Source organism: Conger conger, chromosome 8, assembly GCF_963514075.1.
Source record: "Conger conger chromosome 8, fConCon1.1, whole genome shotgun sequence".
Taxonomy (NCBI): Eukaryota; Metazoa; Chordata; class Actinopteri; order Anguilliformes; family Congridae; genus Conger; species Conger conger.
In genome coordinates, this window is record NC_083767.1 from 43328307 (window position 1) to 43347778 (window position 19472).

Below are 19472 nucleotides of genomic sequence, written 5' to 3' on the forward strand. Positions count from 1 at the left end.
ATGTAACTGAAACACTCCCAACTCCAAGTAACGCTTGAGACAATTGTGTGTCGCCCTACATGGTTGCAGACTATGGTCATCACTGGCACTGCTGGTTTCAAACCCAGACCCAGGCCCCCTGATCCAGGCACGAGACTGGTGCCTTAACAGGATGAGCTACCCAGCAGCCACAAGCCCCCATGTTTAACCTGAACAGCCCATGAGAAGCCCCGTTTTTCACTAATGTGGAGAGTGAACAGGGCCCCTCTCCTTATGAGAAGGGAGCTTAATCTGCCATCCCCAGATCTGAGGGATAACAGTACTTAGCGTCATGCTCATTTAGTTAAGGCACCAGGCTGTGGTGCATGGATGAGCCTCATGGCTACGAATCAAAGCCGGACCACTCAACTGTGGCCGGGAGGACGAACCGGCAATTGTGGATTGTGTCGCTCAGAATATGGGAAGGTCCACGTTCATTTAGTGACCCTGCAGGTCGATTGGGTGCCTGTAGACTGCAGTCAAAGCCAAAAGCCGAAAGGTCTTCCTCTGACTCTAATCTGTGCAAGCTTAGCTTTAGTCTGCGCTGTGAAAAGAAGCAGTTGGTAACATCACGTGTTTCGGAGGAGACCTGTGGAGGTCTACGCTCTCCTTGGCAGTGGGGTGGGGTTTGCACGAGCACGGCTGCAGACAGTTAGCCATTCCAAATTGGGGTGGGAAATTAGACATGTTCAGGCCAACACTCTGTGACAAATTTATAAAAATAAATAAATAAATAAAAACTCCTACTTAGTATCGGTACATGTTCCAACTCTTTCCGGAAAGCTTAAAATGTATACAGCACACGTGTTAGTAAAGCAAGTTTTCAGGACCACCCACAAAACCAGCAGGAATCTGCTAAGTGAAGTGATCAAAGATTGCAATACACAAGTAATTTTTAAACACATTATTCTATCCCCTGTATTAAATTTTTCCCCCAAAATCAGGAACACATAATCACCTGGGTGACCTGCAGTACAGAACTGTTTCCAGGTCAGCTTTGTGCTCTCTTCATACAGTTCCCACATTCCTGCCATACCTGGGTCAAATACATGATTGTTTTGGATTCAAATACTTTTCTGTGTTTGATTGATCTTGCCTGGAGCCGACAAAGCCAACCGGAAGGCAGGGCTTGCACTTTTTGATAGTATTTCATACACCAATACACCAGACAAGCGCAGTAAAGCGTAGACAATCCGAAACGATTTCATATTTGACTCAGGTCTGATTCCTGCAGATGAAATTCACACAGCACTGTGCAGACGATCTACAGTGCAGCAGAGAATCACCTTCTCAGTTTCTACATTTCAGGGTGCCATGGAAACCATGTTCCACCTAAACTGTGACGGACAAAAGGGTAGTGAGTGACAGCTTTCATTTAAAAACCCGAACATTAAAGCAGTTTGTTCCGTGCAAAACGGTGTTTGAGCGTTTCACTGACTCAAGGACACCAGAAGAGAAAGATCAGGACATGAAAAAACAAAATAAAGAATACATTGAAAATAAGCTATTTAAATAAAAAATCCTGGCATCTCACTCAGTCACAGCCCACAAGGACAGTGGTGCAAAGTATGCAACTCAACCCCTAGTAAACATACAAGATCACAATGACCCCTGCTGGAACACAGAACTGCCAACCCTTCAGAAGCTGGGACGCATCTCCCTGTTACCTTTCCGGATGTTTCCGACAGCCGAGATGGCACTCTCACCTTTTCACTGTTCTTGTATTTATCCCAACTCTTCAACATTTTCAGCCATTTTGTAGTACGTTCCACCTCCTGGTGTTTTTGCTGAGGGGACAGAGAACATGTCATGGTTATCAGGACACTCTGGTGGTCTCTCCACTCACATACACGCTCACTTAAATTCAATGGACACATACACCAAATATATTCACACATACATTCATGTTCATATAGTATAAAATAAAATGCATTCTTCACCTTTTCTTCCACTGAGTCATATGATGGCAGTTCTTTCGCACTGTTGGAAACAAAGACAGCAGGTTATACGGCAGCACAGCAGTGATGATTAAGGCTCAAGACGCACAGTTTAATATTGTGTCTGTCAGGAGAATAATGAAACACTGAAGCTGTTTGCTGCACTCATAACCATATGAAACATAACACATTATCTGCAGTTGTTTCTTGCCTCAGTTCGGATGCCAAAGCGAGATTATAAAATCAAAAGAGCTGTACACACACCTGGGAAGATTGCACACCAGCCTGAAGGCACTCTGCATAATAGCAGCCCAACAGTTTAAATGGTCACCTAGATGAGTCACTGTGATCCAGAAAAATAAAACTGCTAATTTATTCTGGACATATAAACTCATTGGGTGTAACGTGAACAGTCTAATGGTTCAGTAAGACATTGCATAGTGATTCATGAGTCTTTAGTGCGTGTGCGTGTGTGTGTGTGTGTGTGTGTGTGTGTGTGTGCACGCGCATGCAAGCGAGTGATTTGACTGAACGAAGGCATCTAATCAATCAGTGCTGCATGACGTATCACACCAGATGTTGACAGCTGTGTCTAGAACAGTGGTTGCTGTAACCAGTAGGTCATGGGTTTGCATCCTTGCCTACGAAGAGGTTGCTAACAGGGTACCCCTGGGTAAGGTAAACATGGAGTTGTTCTCCACAATAAGAACCACAGACTGTTTGTCCCTGACCTCCTGCTGAAGTGGAGAAGGGAGCCCCTTCAGTCATGGAGCAGAAGAACAAACAGGAAACGACAGATTAAGACATTCCTCTGCCTCCGTTAGCGCCCTGTCGTCTCCGCACGTCTGACTCATCGCAGAGATCACAGAAGCATGAAACCTCTGGGCCTATTAATGCACAAACACATTAGTCTCTCTGCCGCGGCTTCACGGCAGTCAGTTTCCTCTTAATGCAAAAGCTCCAATCCCACGCAGTCCACCCTGAACTGTTCTCAGATCAGTCTGCATCGCTATGCTCTTGGCTCACCCACAAGGTCAGTTGTCACGGTGACCAGAGATGCCTGACGTGACTTCATCCATGTGGGAGATGAGGAGAGGAAGTGGGCTTCATGTTTTAATACAAAATGGATTCCCTCTCCACTGGTGGGATGGAAAACAGCAGGACACAGCGGGGCACACTCCCTCACTCTGGCCTCCGATCCCATTACGGAATGGGTCTCATCCCCACAGGAAGTGACCCAGGCCACCCACCCAGCTCAGACTCCCATTACCATTCCTGCACTTCCTGTCCGAGCCCAGTTAAGATCTCCAGCTTCCTGCTGCCTGCTTTCATCCACGATTTCCGAAGCGTCTCGCGCTTCCCGTGTCCGCTTGTTCTTTTTTTTTTTCACGAGCTGGAAGGCAGCTCCTATCACCCCAGACCTCCAGTGTGGAAAGCCAGTGTAGGCCTGAAAGCAGCCAGCTTTCCTGATCCTTGGGGGATGTCTGAGGCATCCTGAGCCCCTGTGAACCCCGGGCTGTGGGCTGGCTGACGGACGGCAGCATTCAGAGCTCTGGTTTCATGTGGGCAACCTGCCACACAAAAAGCAGCCAAGGTTTCCCATGATGCACCACCTCTCCCCGCTGCGCTCTGGGCGCCTGCCAGCCCACTGGTTAGCCAGCTCTCCGCACGTGATGTTCTCTCATGGAGAATGGCTCTTTCCTCCCACAGACGTGAAGCTCCATTCACCCCGGTTCCCCCCCCCCCCCCCCCGGCACATGCTTTGGTTCACCCCACTCCACTCCCAGAACAGGGTCTTGGTTGCAGGCTCTATATTCACACTGGTACCCTGTTATTACCGCTAACCCCTCACATCCTGTGTGCTGTACACGTGCACTGGCCTAAATATAGCAGCTGTATTTAAGTGCAACGTGGACACAAAAATTGATAGTTAAGGCCTTTAATTTAAGACCATTACAATTAATAGAAACTTGGACAGCATCTTCCAGCCTATTTAATCCCACCAGTCACATCAGTGATTCAACGCATTTTACTCACAAGCAAATAGCAACACACTCGAAATGAGTGCACTTACTGCAAGAAGCCGAATCTGTCGATGACTTTGTACAGGTGGAAGTTGGCATCTTCCCAAGGTTCCACAGTCGCTCCTTCTTTTCCCTGAAATAAAGGAGAAAAATGAAAGATAAAGACCCTTCAGAAACACTTACTGCTGTAGCAGCACATTAACGGTGCCTTAATAGTAAACACGTCTCAATAGGCTGTTTTTTTTATTGCCTTCGTATTTTTTGACATTGGCAATAAATATGTGTGTAAATGATGAATGGCGGTTGAAAGTTATAAAAGCTGAAATATAGAGCTCAGATAAGTGCCTTCAGCATACACACTAATTAAGCTAATTAATATCCGGGGGAACATTCTGGATTGGAAAGCTGAGAGCGGCAGAAACCGACCACACCACTTTAGACTCTCAAAAGGGCACACTCATGCACACAGTTTGACACATCGTCTACATTACCATTCTCTGATAAATATAATTGCTCTGGCTTTAACACAGGTGTCTGAAATTATCGCCCATTTTACCTTCCTTTGGTAGGTAATTATTATCTCGTTGAAAGTGAGCTCGAAATTAAATGTGAATATGAGAGAACATCCTGTGCACTTTCCCAGAACCCGCACAGTACAGAACACTGATCAAGACCCCTTCTGCTTTAAAAATCTGTATTTGTGCATAAGTGGTGCTTTTAAACAAAAAACCCTTTTTCAATATCACCATTTTTACCTCTGCCCAATATGTTGTGCCTAAATGTATTTGTGGGCTCCTCATCGATATTCTCCATAAATTCTGTGAAAAAACGTTGTTCTGGAAAGCGCATTCAGCCTCAGGCTCCAATTCTCTTGCCAGCTGCTTCTCCTCCACCCCCCCCCCAACCCATAGCCCCCCACTCCCCACCCCTGTTGAGCCAAACAGACAGTGGTTTGGAGGCACAAACATCATGCCCAACCAACCTGAAGAGACTCTCTCGTACGATTGGACGGGGACATTCCGGCTGACTGAAACCTTCCCTTACTTAGTGATGCTTCGACCAATCACGCACCAGCCTGCAGGGCTGCCAGGACTCAGACGGCGCGGACACCGTCAAAATGTGAAAAACGGACCAAAGGACGTGTGGCTACGCTCTACCAGTGTTTCACAGTGCCATTACAAGCCATTCAACACCCCAGCGCTTGGCATCTGCTAGGCAAATGTGTCAAGATTATGGCCAAAAATATATACTGTATATCATAAGCGGGAGAGCACACAGAAACCATTTCCACTACTGGGCAGGAACTCGCAAAACAGTAAAGAAAGATGTCTCTACTGTGGCCCAAACAATAGAGCAATGAGAGAAAGATTCAACATAAAATAGTCTAAACAAGGCGGGCAGTATGTAACTATGTACGTCATACAACAGAGTATTAACAACATTCAGAATCACTGACCAGTTGTGTGAATGCACTTTTCAAATTCATACAAAAAAGCTGCCATTTTTGCTTGGCATTCATCTACAGAAATCAGGAAATGTAAAGCTAGTTTGATGTACTGCGATCTTCAAAAGAGCTGAATGGCTTCCTGAGCCAGGGGGTCTGCAGAGATGCCGGACTGTGATTATATCTCACTGGCATTTCCGTGGGTCCGGAAGGGCCAAGACCAACAAACTCATCCAGCCGAAATTCCCCATCACAGAGCGACACTCAACTGGACGCTACGCTAACCAAACGCAGAGTCAATTCAGGGATAATTATTTCATCTCAGAAAAATGTAATCATGCAATTACATGATTAAAATTAATTCTAATAACATATGACTTGCAAAAATATGTTTTTATTTACAGATACTGTCATGATCCATTGTGGGAAAAAATGACAAATAACCTATACTCAATTAAAATATTCAAAAGAACTTTGCCCTTCATAAAAACAAAAAACAAAATCTACTAAGAGAATAGGTTTCACAGCTCACATTGCACCTCTGTGATACACCGTGCACTTCGTTCCAACACTGCGGTTTGATCACAAGCATAATTCAGAGGGCCAGGGACTTCAAAAATGATTTCATACCAATGAAACTCAATGGCATGACAGTGTAATAGCATGCCAGCAGCTAGCAGCCTAATTATCCCTGTAAAAGTCACTTGCTGATAGCCTGCTATGGCAAAATCGCAATGAACGTCCCTTCGTGATCATCAATCAAGCGCACCCTTTTCACAGTCTCTGCGCTGAATGTAGAACAGACAAAGCTAAGCCGTCATTCACCAAGAGGCAGGTGACCGCTGTATTAAAATTCAAATAGAAATCAAAATACGGGTCTGATTCAGACTGAAGAATGATGGATTAATCCAAGGAGGGCTTTGTGAGCCTTCTCTATCAACGCCCTCAATCTGTCACTCTCACAAGCTATATACATGAATCAGTTATCTTAGCTGCTTTACAAGTCATATTTTCTAAATCAGCTTAGAACAACACATTGTCATTGCTGTAATATTATATGGCAAGCGATGGATAAGGACAAATATCTTGTTTACAGGTTTTTACAGTCAATTCCACTAGTGCGGCTGTTTTGAAGAATGGGGATGAGTTGGGAACTACTGATTCAGAAAAGGAGCAGGCGAATCATTAGAGACTTCCTGTTTGTACAATCATCACTTCCTGTTGATGGAGACCGGTTCAGATCAATGAGAGCCATACAGCAGTCTATACCGTTATACTTATTATTAAAAATGTTAATCAGAATTTTAATAACAGAAATGATTATTTCCAAGGTAAGCATGATCCACAACAAGGTTTGTCAACACATTGGTTGTTTAAATACAAAATGGAGTCTGCAGAAGGAAGCATGGCGCTTCACCCTTACCAAACGGAGCATTGTCAGAGGAGATACGGTAAGTTACGTAAACTTTATATACTGTATTGTTCTGGAATGAAAAGCTATTATAATAAAATGTCACAAATTAAATACACTGTGTGGCCAAAAGCTATCATTAGAACCTTTTCTTTCTGTGGCAATGAGGGCCTTATTGAGCACAGTAACATATCATAATGGGATGAGGAGAGCCATTAGACAGCGTCTGTCTCATTGTCATAAGGAATCGAAGGCTTTTCCAACCGGGTCAAGCCTCCTAATGAAATTATAGGCAGTATAAGACTGTGTGCCTTTCTTCTCTTTGTTAATGAGCTGACTTGATTAAACTGTCAGACTGGGGAAAAGAAAAAAAGAAAAAAGACAAAGGCGAATTTATATTAATGTGCATCAGGGAAGAGCTGACTCCCAGTGAAATGCCAGGCCTCGCACCGAGTTACTGTGTTCTAAGGAGGGCACATCTCGGGCACTAAAAACCAATGCATTTCTGAGGAGGAGAAGACCCCCATTACTCACAACAGAGAGATGATTAACAAACTCATCCATTTGCCAAAGACCAAAAACCTCATATCACTCAAGATTAACCTACTCACTAATCAACGGCCGTAAAAAGTCTCACCCAGACTTATCTTTGCCAAATATTGTTGTGAAATGTGGCAAAGACCCCCATCAGGAACTGGTGATATCCTCTGAGCCTGGGGTCTCAAACTACAGTCCGAGAGGGCCACAGTGCTGGTTTTTGTGATTTCCTTTTCACTGAGCAACCAATTTTTGCCTTATGAAACAAGGTGTATCAACTGACTAACATCAAGCACTTAAGTGCAGGAACACATTAAACACCAGCAGACAAAGCAGCCCTCCAGGACTGGAGTTTGAGATCCTTGCTCCAAGCTAAGGCACTGTTTGTCAAGTGCGGGACTGCAAAGTCATATAAGGGTGAGAAACGGACACGTACTCACCTTGTCATATTTGGCCACGATCTCCGCCCTCTCCTGTTCAAGTTTTAAGGCAGCATCCTGCTCTGTATCAGAAGCTGGGGAGAAAAACGGAGGGAAGAGTGTTTGTTAGTTTTTGCCGTTCTCTGCTTCCCAGGAATGGACTCATTTTACTGTGTCAGATCTGAGAGTAATGTATGCCACATTTGCCACTGCTCAACACAAAATAATGTGGAAAGATCTTGAAATGAAAAGCTTTGCTGTTCCCTTGAGGTGTGATTAGAGAATATAAAAACAGAGCTTTGGTTGGAGAGATAGCTACTGCTTTACACAAGCGTATATTGCAGGCACCTCAATGTAGCCTAGCGTTTTCTGACACAGAGTGAGGCAGATGGTAGAGGCCAGGGGAAGAGGCCTTGTGTCTGGGAAACAGCGGTGATGACGAAGGTGTCATCACACAACCCCGCCGCTTTTTTTATACCCCACTGCCATATTTACGATATTAACAGATGCTAGACAGTGTCATCCAGACTCCATTTCAGCACTGCTGCTCTCAGTCATCTTCATAAAACTGGGCTATGATGCCAGTCTGTGAGGCATTGTGTTATGGACTTTATGGAGTAGAGGTTTATGATCTTGTCCGGTCACGTGACTCCACAACCCAGCTATCCATGAACTACAACTATAGCCACAGCTCCAGTTTTGTTACCTTTGCATACAAACACAGTCACAAGTTTACAATTCTATCTGTGCTGTGAGTTCCAGCTGAATAGGAGAAACTGGCTTAAACACAGAGTTATTTACTGAGGAAGATAATTCATTGAAGCTGCGCAGAAAGGAAAAAAAGTCAGCAAATTAAGCAAATAATTACAAAAAGACCTTCTCTGGAAGGCCCTCTGTAAATATTCCTTGTTTAAACAGCGTTTGACTAATTCATTTAATGACGCATTAAAGTGAGTCTCAGTTTTAACGGCTGCCAGAAAAGCTAGTCAGCTACCTTCTGGCCACTATTCCACAGATTACTTCCAGCACCAAACACCCTGCCCTCAGTGCAAATCTACTGCTGGAAACATTTCCACAATTCATTCATTAATAAGCCAATTAATTCATTAATAAGTGAAATGTTACGCTTGCTGCAGGGCCGTATTAAAATGCGGTTACAAACGCTAAGCCCTCCTCTCAAAGTCAAACGGCGCTCTCCCGTGTGCCAATAGCACTCACTCCCACCCGAATCGCTCGCTGTTGTCACGTTTCATTATTCTGCCACGAGATGTACCAATTACAAACGCAAACCTTTGGCGTCTCCGCGGCACCCGGCACAGTCGCCCCTGAAGGTTAACGGAGCAAATAAATAATATGATTTACCTGCATATGGAGGGCAGTGTTACAGAACGCACGCGTCAGCAAACCAATTTCTAATTCGCGATGACGCACGACTTTTCCCCCCGACCTTTCGCGGCACCGCTGTAACGGAAATGGTGACAGACTGCCTCCACTGCACTCAAGACAGTAATAGGACTGTATCTTCCGCAGGTGTACAAGGCCACCGCCATTAACCTGGTGAATATAGACCGGCAGAAACGCTTCTTAAGCTAGCCCGTCGCTCCATCTTCATTCTTACTGGAATGCTATTCAGGGGGAAAACTACATTGTACATTTCCCTTGAGACAGAAATCCTACTTCACAATCAACCGTGAAGGTTAAGGGCATCTCACGTTATTCTCCAATGAGACATCCAATACAATTTTCAAATCAACATTTTGTTGAAGCATGAAATTAAATCTCTGGAAAAAATTATGTGACAATTAAATCCAGAGAAAACATTTGGATGGGGGTAGATTGCCCTTCCAAACAGACAAATTCTTTGTTTACATCACGAACGTGGCTTAATTTCTGACAGAAAACAGGGGCCTGTTTGCACAGACTGATATCCCAACTGCCAATGTGATCATTTTTTATTTTACCAAAAATAGTTGATACATTTTTCCCCAAAGTTAACTGTATTGCTTATCCAGGTGTGATTCTTTGCTTTTCTTTTAATTAAATACGGCTGTAGAAATTGGGGTATCTGGTCACAAGTACAGTGCCAATTCTGCCTTTCTGATGCCCCTGTGTAAACATGTTCCTGCAGGCTGCGTTGGATTGATTCAGATTTGGGTTTACACCTTCAATGCAGGAAAATACCACAACGGATATTATATAATGCAGGTTTTCATCCCTCATCACTTGAAGAAAGGTCACAAAAGAGCAGCATGATTTAATTGTGTTTCTGTGTACAGGATATCAATTATAATTATTTATTTCTCTAGCCAGTATGTTTTGCAATTTGTTAATAGCTACTTTGTGTGGAACAGCTCACAAGTACAAGGTCACAAGATCATTTAAATCGTTTAAAGTATTGACACATTTTAATATGACTTTTCATACGTGAAAAATAAGGCACTCCCACCATGGATGGAAAACCACATTGTTACTCCCCTTCTAAAGCAGAGAGAACACTGGAGAAATAATGTGCAATTTACAAGCCCGACATCCCTCATCCTCCTGGGCTGTGGACCAAGCGGTGGTATTTCATCCCAGACTTTTATGTACAGACAGAAGACTGCTGGCGTACATGAAATAGTCAGCATTCTTGCCAAGTCAGAGGATTTTTTTTTTCCCCAAACAGAAGAAACACAGATTGTGAAATTACCATTTCTTTCCTTATCAAAATCAGATGTAAGGGTTTAAAAAAATAAAAAACATCATAAGGCCGGCTTTCTGAAGAGTATCAGAAAGTAATGTTAGTTCGGTCTGTGCCTTGGGAGTTCTCTGCATTTGATCTGATCTTCATTGCATTAATCAGTTATGAGATAAATATCCCCCAACAGTAACTGCAACCCCAAGGCCCCAATACATGCCTGCAGCATGAATATATGAGGATGGAGGTTTATTTTTTATTTTTTAGAAATAACCTATAACAGTTCTTCTAAAGAAAAGAGAGAGTTATGTATTTTCTACCAATGCACTGCACTTCCTCTTCAGAGAGCTATACATCACTTCCAAGATGAGGATGCAGAAGTAACAGGGGTGCTTTGTGTCCTTAATAGTTTATTCACTGGGAGGAAGTATTCTTCATCAAATTCTCCCCACTTCGTTCCCCTGCTCCCAGGACTCAAAAAGACACAGTTTGGGATGGCTGAAGCAGTGGGATGTGCCTGGAATGGCTAATTGTATAACACACATTCCATTGATGATATTTTTTTTATTATTATTATTTTTAAATGGACTGAGAAATATGAATTTTGAAAAAAAGACACAGACCATCTGGAGCCGAAAAGCATTGGGGAAGTCACAGTAGGGAAGTTGTTTTGCGTTTACAAAAACAGTTTTTGCATCCACAATTCCCGTTTCCATGGCAGGGCGGAATGAAATTCTTGGAAAAAAAGTTTTAATCCCTCCTTAAACGGGCACTGCTCTGATTCAAACAGAAATTTGAATTCTCAAACGGGTGCGTTCAAGCTGAACACAATTACATTTCTTCATGCACAGAGAACTGCACTGATACGACATCCGTACAGCAGGTATGGCCTTTCTCAGCTTTTCAGGGTTTGGTGCGTTACCTTGGACTCTGTGTGTACAGCAGTGCTCTTGCTTGTTGAAAGCACCATCTCTGACTGGCCCTCATCCTGAATAAGCCCTTTGAGGGCAGCCGAGCACACAGATGGGCCCTTTCAGTGCTGAAGATGGCCCCTCTCTTCAGCTCTGTTAAGGCCATGCTAAGGGGGAACAGCTGGAGCCAGTCCACACAACTGCTGGACGGACACACAGACCAAGGACACAGTGCCCGTACTGACTGCCACCACTGACTCAATCAAAGCTAAGCCAGGAAAAGGATTTGGTTGGAAATATATAAGCACCGATTAAGCAGACTTTTACGCTTTGCCTGAATGCATGTTTCTTATGCGTATTGCCTTTGAAATGAATGTTTCAGTAGTTTTTGGAAGTTATTTCTGACAAAAACAGCAACAGTGGCATAAGAGTGCTGCACAATGGCATGTGCACACCCCCGCCCCCACCACCCCCCTCAGCAAGGCCACACTGTCCTCACCAACCACTTTTATACAATGAGGCATAGGTCCTGGGGGAAAAAAACATTACTTTATACCATTTTCATCACCGATGTGTCCCTCACCATCTCATACAAGGGAGGCCCAAACATTTGAGAAAAACAGACCATGGGATTACACTGCAGCAGAAGGAAAAACAACAACTGCAAATTAAAACTTCCAGTTACATATATACTCTTGAATTTAAAAAAATAATAATAAAAAAAAAAAAAGAAAAGTTTGAGATTGCTCCATTGTGAATGTCAGCTCCCGCTGTTTCCCATCCTGTGGCCACTTCCCGGGAACGCTCGGTCTGTTCCCCTGCGGAGCATGCAGACGGGAATATTGGAAATGACAGATCGTTTCAGCAATTGCACATCTCCAAATAGCTGTGATTAAAGTGTCTCTCTCAAACTCGTTTATTTCCGTCTCCCACTTACTTACTCCACCCCTCCCCTCCCCTCCCCTCCCCTCGCCTGGGGTTCTCGCATCACCATCACACACGCCGTGGGCAGCTGGTCTGCAACCACTCATTTCCAACCTTTCTAAAGTGCTTTCTTTCTGCGGAGAACTTTTCATTTAACCCACGTTCGACGGAGCGTACCTGCTTCTGAGGCGAATCTGCGCAAATGCCAGTGGTTTTTAAAACTTTGCGTGAGTTCTGTGTTCCTCGCGTGCCAATCATGGCTGACAGAAAGCTCATGGCGAGGTCGGGGGGGTGGGCGAACTGCAACTCGCATGCTGATGCGACGCTGACCGCAGGGGAACAGGCCCTCCTTTATCTAATCGGACAAAAGAGCGTCTTCTGGGAGCAGAGTGGACGGATCTCCCCAGCAGGGCTGCTCCACCTTCTGTCTCACTCAGACCCTCCAAAGCAGCAGCCAGAAGAGGACATTTTGTGCCTCGAAATGTAGAGTGAGTTTAGGACAGCACGAGTCACCAGCTTCATGCCCTAGCCCTAGTCTCATCTTTGATCAATTTGATCCCAGCAGGACAATAATTATGGGTTCTTTCATGGGCAGTTTTGTCAAAGGAAGTTTGAAGTTAACACTTGAACGCTGGTACAATGACTGATTCACAAAAGTAAGTCAACAGAATTAGCAGAGCTGTACTGTCCTTTAAAAATGATCCTTCAGACAATATTAGACCACTAATGCATGGGGCAGGATAAGGACATTCATCTTACATGACTGTACTTAGTGCTGAACCCTGTGCATTTGAGCTCAGTACTAGGGACGGAGACAGAAATGGTCTGTGGATAAAAGCAAAGATCAACGTTCACGGTAAAACTCAGTAATTCTCCACTATTCCTCCTTTCCCCCCATCTCTTCCTGTGTCCTCGGCTGTCTGCTTGCGTGCAGAGTATTGACAAGTTGCCACGGATACAACATGAAGGCAGACAGACACTTTGATGACATCATTGCTGGGCCTCATATAGGGCCAGTCACGACCCTTATGGAGCGGTGCGGGTAAAGCCACGACCGCAGGAGACTGAAACACCCTGTGCCCTGACCACGGCCCAACACAGCCCAACACGCACGTATGAACACGCACCGTGACATAACCAAGCCCCAGACACTTTCCATAACACACAGTGCTTCAGTGCTTCAAGGATCACTACATCTGTAGATCCTCAAACTGACATTTACATGAAATGTTACTGTACTTCTCATATGTACTGCAACATAGAACACAAGACATCACCGAGTTGGATATGTATCATGTGCAGAACTAGTCATATTAATAAACACTCATAACGACTTCATGAGCCAAATAAAACAAAGTTCTTCTCTCCCATTGAAACAAAAGGTTTTTTTTACCTCGACACCATCACCTACCTCTCTGCAGGCTCTCAGAGTACTCCCCAAGACTGCTCTGAACCTTAGTCCGCATCAGTAACACCACAGCAGTAAATAAATAAGCACTTCAACCCATTCCAAGGCAGCCCTGCTTCTGAAAAAAGTCCTCACGCAACTCTAAACCTTCCAGTAAGTGAGAGTGAAGTCAAGTAGAGAGAGAGAGGAGAGAGAGAGAGAGAGAGAGAGAGAGAGCGCGCGAGAGAGAGAGCGTGGCCCACACCAACGCGCCCTGAAGTGAAGTGAAAAAGAGAGACGTTTGACGGACTCTGCTACAATGATGCTTTTTGTTTACAGAGTGTTCAGTCCAGTGGAACGCGTCACTCCCCAGGCCCACACTGTGCATTCCTCACAAAGACACAAACAAGAGGCTCCGCTGAACCCTGGTCTGGAGATCAAGGGCAGAGGTGCAGGCGGAGGGGCACGGCTCTCCATCGCCTCCCTTCATCTTTCACAGGAAACCTCCAAAACAATCAGCGCTCAACCCTCTGTCCAGGGCCCAACCCTCTATCCAGGGCCCAACTCCCTGTCCAGGGCCCAACCCTCGATCCAGGGCCTTCTCTGAACATGCAAGATTCAACCACTTCAGGTTTAGATTGCACTGCGAGCAAGACATATTACAAGATGTCCATCCACCAAATTCATTTCTAAAACGTATCGGTTTTCTGGAAGAAAATGTGTTGATTCAATACTAAAATAGACAATAGACATCCAGAGATTTTGTCCTCCTAGCATCACGTTTAGAGATGTTTCAGTTTACATCTCGTTTCAGTGACAGCAAATCTGATCAAGACCCGGCAAATATCACTATACCTGTGTAAGTGCTAAGATTAAGGGAGAGCTGGTTGAGCAGGATGTGATGCCGATCTCCCTGGTGAAAGGAGAAGGAATGCACAAATCAAAGGCCGTTGGCCGGGATGCCTTTTCTACTGCATTCTTTCTTAAAGGTTCACGTGGTGGCACGCAGCAAACGCAGATGCATTTCCTTTTGAGGACCTGAAACTGGGTGTGCTGACCAGATTTCAACTCAACAAGCCTTCAATCAATCCACATCCTCCAAGTAAGAAAGTCATAATAACCGTTGTCTCGGCGAGGAGCAGATAGGTAAGGAAAGTGGAGCATGAATTCATTTAAAATTTCAGTATTCAAGTTCTGTGCCACCACCACACCATTATCGAAACAAATTGTTTATAAAAAGGCTAATGGTCCTTGACGTGGCCCGAGCTGTTCAAGGCTAAATATTTTGCTCTGTCGACACAGAGCGATATCGCAAAGCAACACAATTATCTATGAAGAGAGAATCACAAGGACAGATGTGTCATTGTTCTTGTTCGCCTCACGTAATCAACTGCACTTTAAACAGGAGGCTCTTGTCTGTGCAGGGCGACGGATGAAATCATCGCTCGACGGCTAATGTAATGGTTTGATGAGCAGCGTAATGGCTTCTGCACACTCGAGCCCTGGCGAGCTCAATGTGACTCTACAGGCTGCTTTAGACACCTTCAGAAATATTCAACACAAACCAAACCCCCTGACAGTTTAACAACTATGAGCTTGATTTCCGCTCCTCTGCGGAAGAGGATCACTCACTTTTATTGCATATCTGGGCATTAAAAAAATAAATGGGAGATGCTAGCACACAAACATTAGCCTTGAGATAGCGTGATCAATCACCACTTGGAACAACAGCTCCAATCATTCAATTAGCACCAAATGGTGTACTTCAAGCAGACCCGTGCAAAAGTCACCCACTAGCAAATCAATAACGTGAATGTGTGTGTGTGTGTGTGTGTGTGTGTGTGTGTGTGTGTGTATGTGTGTGCGTGTGTGTGAGTATGCACGCATGTGTACCCAGAGGACTGGCTTTCAAGGCCCTGCTACAATACAGTCTCACTCCATAGGCACAACTTGTCCTTGCCTCAGACAAGCTATTCTTCCCTGAACGGTCTCCTGCGACTTGTCGAGCTCCATATCATTACTGAAGTCACCCCCTTCACTCTATGCCACGTCCTGCACTACGAACACTATATTGAGGGAATCCCTGAAAGCAGTAAAATATTATCTTAAGAATGAACTGGTATCCCACTACTGAGAAAATCTGGAAAGTTAAGAAGAAAAACCCTGTAGGCTACTCTTCATTGCTCCCAGTTACTGAACTATACACACAGAGGGTCAACCATCAACTCTTCATCAGGTTTGGTATACACCTGAATAAGACCTGAGGATTGAAACGCTGTACGTTGTAGAAAGGTTTATTCTATTTGTATTCCCCTATAACCTACAAAAAACTTCTACCATGGTACGAAAATCTGGACAATTAAAAAAAGATACCTGAAACAGCAGCTGAATTTTCAGTATGGACTTCTTGATTTTCCTTCTTGTGAGAGATGATTCAACAAGATGTTCTCGGTCAAAGCCAGCAAGAATTGAGCCACAGTACCGGAGTATTGTTTGAATAATTGATGAAATGGTATTCCCTTGTTTAAAATATGACGGCGTTTTAAGAAAAAGTACATATTCCAAATAAATAATTGAAAAGCTCAGATTTTAAAAAGTAACCAGCAAGACTACAAGGGATTGGCAGCTCCATAGATGTTTTATGATAAAAACAAGCCCATCTTTCTGGTTGGTATACAGGTGGACGACAATGTTTCATAAATAACTTCTAGACTTTTGGTTCACTGCAAATACAAATACAATATGCCTCACCTGAAAAATGGAATGAAACCGGTACTTTTAAAATTAGGTTAGGCTCTTCAATTTGACTTTAACTACAGATGAAAAACAGAAGCTCTATAAATTCAGCCATTTGTGGATAATACATAGAGAATTGCACTGGGCCTGGCTGTGCACTGGGGCACCAATGTGTCATTCTGGTCAGTTAGTGCTTTAATATCATAGAGACGATGTGAGCAAAACGGCTGAATCCCACAAGAAACTACAATTAAATAATAATATAAGAACATTCATTTATAATCAATTCCAGGGTAAGCTTTGATGCCCAGACATATTCCTGCGTTTAACTTCAAGAACCAGACTGCCCATAAAATAAGTGTATCCAGCATCTTGACTGAGTTCTGTTGATGCCACTTGCAATGCATGGACATGCATATAGAGTAGATCAATCCCTCATACACAAGCCTGCACATACATCACATAGACAGGACCGCACTGCACGGTATGCCGCCGTGAGACCGTAATGAAGGGGGGCACCCATGGATCCTAGCAGCAGTCCAATGATCACCTACACAAAATAACATCTATTATTAGCCGTCTTTATGCATCCGAGTTAGAGAGATACATGCTAAATCATGATTACCACCTACGGAATGAATAGCTACTGGGTGTAATGACGGTGCTGCTTTACATGTAATGAAGCTGTGAAAATGTGGCACAGGCATTTCAAAGGATTCTGATTCAATAACTAGCCTCGCCCCCCCCCCCCCCCCCCCCCCACCCGCCACCTCCCCCATTTTAGCATAAGCGGCAGATAGACGTTAGAGGACTGTGATAAAGTACACATTCCCTGCCGCTTTAGCGCCTCTTGACTGACACTATGAACACCACTGTCATTTCCCTGTAGTGCAGCTTTTACCGAAATGGCTCCCGCTGCCTCAAAGCTGAAATTATGATAAATCATAAGTCTGCTTTTTTTACTTTTTGATTTTGGCTCATGCATGCAAGATACAGGAGGGACATATTTTAGCTTCCTCTGCCTCCGCCAAAATCCTGAGATATCGATCGCATGGTGGAATGGTCAGGTAGGCGAGTTTCCTTCAGGCAAATACGAGTTGAGGATGAGAATCACAACCACGGGACCACTTAGTGACTCTGTTCGTAGGCCTTGTAATCGATCATAAATCTTGCAGTTGCTCAGCTTCTGTTTACATCCCCCTTGCAGCACCACACTCATTATACAGCTTAAAGCATGAAGCGGTCAGATTTTCCTTAATTCTAGCATGAGCTGAAAAATTATCATTTAGTTTCCCGCCAAGCAAGAGCAAAACATCACTAAAGAAACATCTGAATAAGTTCTGGCTGCACCAGAAGAGCCACACTGTTCACACTGAGCAGATGTAGTTCCCATAGACTACACTGAGCAGATGTAGTTCCCATAGACTACACTGAGCAGATGTAGTTCCCATAGACTACACTGAGCAGATGTAGTTCCCATAGACTACATTGAGCAGATGTAGTTCCCATAGACTACATTGAGCAGATGTAGTTCCCATAGACTACATTGAGCAGTCCCCATAAATCTTCTCACTGTTGCATCTCAAGCAGGGTGCTTTGGTGCTTTTTTGCAAACTTACTTTGGCATAATTAAGAAATCAATTCAACATCCAGTTACCATTCTTTATCTCCAATCCTACCTGAATTTTGAACGGGTAATTCTTTAACTACAAGTGTGCTTATATACGCCCCCCCAGCTGCCGGCTCGAGAGAGTGAAGAAACTGCACGCTTCTCCTGTCACACCGCACCCACAAGCATTGCATGTGCAGAGCAGGAGCGGAGGAGACCCGATCATACACGTGCACAGCGCTAGGAACATCCGGACGGCCAACAGGGGTGGATTGAGCACTGAATGCAGTTATCCCAGCTAACTGAATCCCGCCCATATGTCCCTTGGACGATGTGAAGCCAATTATAAGCTGCCCTAGCGAGGCTGCTGGCCATGGTCTGCTTTGGCACGGCCGGGTTCGATCGGAGACTGCGGAAGCTCACTTGCACACCGCAGGCGGCTCTTTTACACTGAGAGCTACCCAGCAGCCCCCCTGTTGCCATTCTTGGCTACACAGAAACTTAAGGTCAAACTTAATCTAAAAGCTAGCTAGAGAAACATCTGGCCTTCTCATGGGCTCACCGGATCAATGATACATCAAAGAGCAAGGTTTTCTTCTCTCAGACAAATATGTGAAAAATTCTCTCCGCAAGAAATCCCAGCATTCCCCAGGCCATCCGAATCAGTCCAAACACAACTTTCAAACGCCCAAAACTGTTGCCGAAGAGTGCGTGCAATGTATGTGAATTTCCATAACATCATCACTTTGCCATTACGAGACAAGACAATCTACACAGTCCTTATCCGTCAACTATCAGAAACTACAGGACAGACAGAAGAAGCAGAATATGTGGGCATCAGACATCTCCCTTAGCTACTGGGGGTTGTATAGTCCCATTTTCTTCTGCCGCTGCAACCTCCACAAGCCCTGCATCATTAGCGCAGCGTTCTGGGTGGATGCCACACGAAAACAACAACAGAAAAGCACAGTGCACATCCATTCATCACCGAGGCTAATAACTCGCGGATCGCCCGGGAGCATCTGGAGAAAACGAGGCCCGCTTGGAGACACGGAAGCTTGTTAGGAACCACAGCTCCAGGAATTTATTAGCGCCTGCTGCCGTCACGCGCTGCCGGAACGCTTTATTTTCCAGGGAGCAGTCACAGAGAACACGCATTTACGAGGAAATTTTACAACTGACATACTGGCAGGTTTTTTTTTTGGTTTTTTTTGCATCGACAGCACCGAGACTTTACAGCCGTGAAAAAGAGTCGCTCCCGTCTACGCAATTATCACAGCGCTGTCCGACTCCCATGATGAACAGCACCTTACTCAAGGAAGCTGTGGGCATGGACAGGCAGACCCACAAAGGGACCGAAGAACTGACACGCCCTGTTCTCTAGGATGACAAGCCCACCCGGCTGATCCATCCTCTTTCACACTGACCAGGATATACC

The 19472-nt window shown here is 44.6% G+C and overlaps 1 protein-coding gene across 3 annotated transcripts in view; it reads right to left on the reverse strand.

Annotated features, from left to right (window-relative positions):
• usp6nl (USP6 N-terminal like) overlaps positions 1–19472 on the reverse strand; it is a 71828-nt gene that overhangs the window by 22201 nt on the left and 30155 nt on the right. For 2 of the 3 annotated variants that reach the window (XM_061252898.1, XM_061252896.1), the window contains 4 exons: positions 7812–7885; positions 4030–4112; positions 1959–1998; positions 1725–1805 (listed from right to left, as the gene is read on the reverse strand). In XM_061252898.1, coding sequence (XP_061108882.1) covers positions 1725–1805; positions 1959–1998; positions 4030–4112; positions 7812–7885 — 278 coding nt within the window. Of the gene's footprint in view, positions 1–1724; positions 1806–1958; positions 1999–4029; positions 4113–7811; positions 7886–13713; positions 13851–19472 lie in introns of those variants that run through there. The other variant, XM_061252897.1, reaches the window with a different exon arrangement.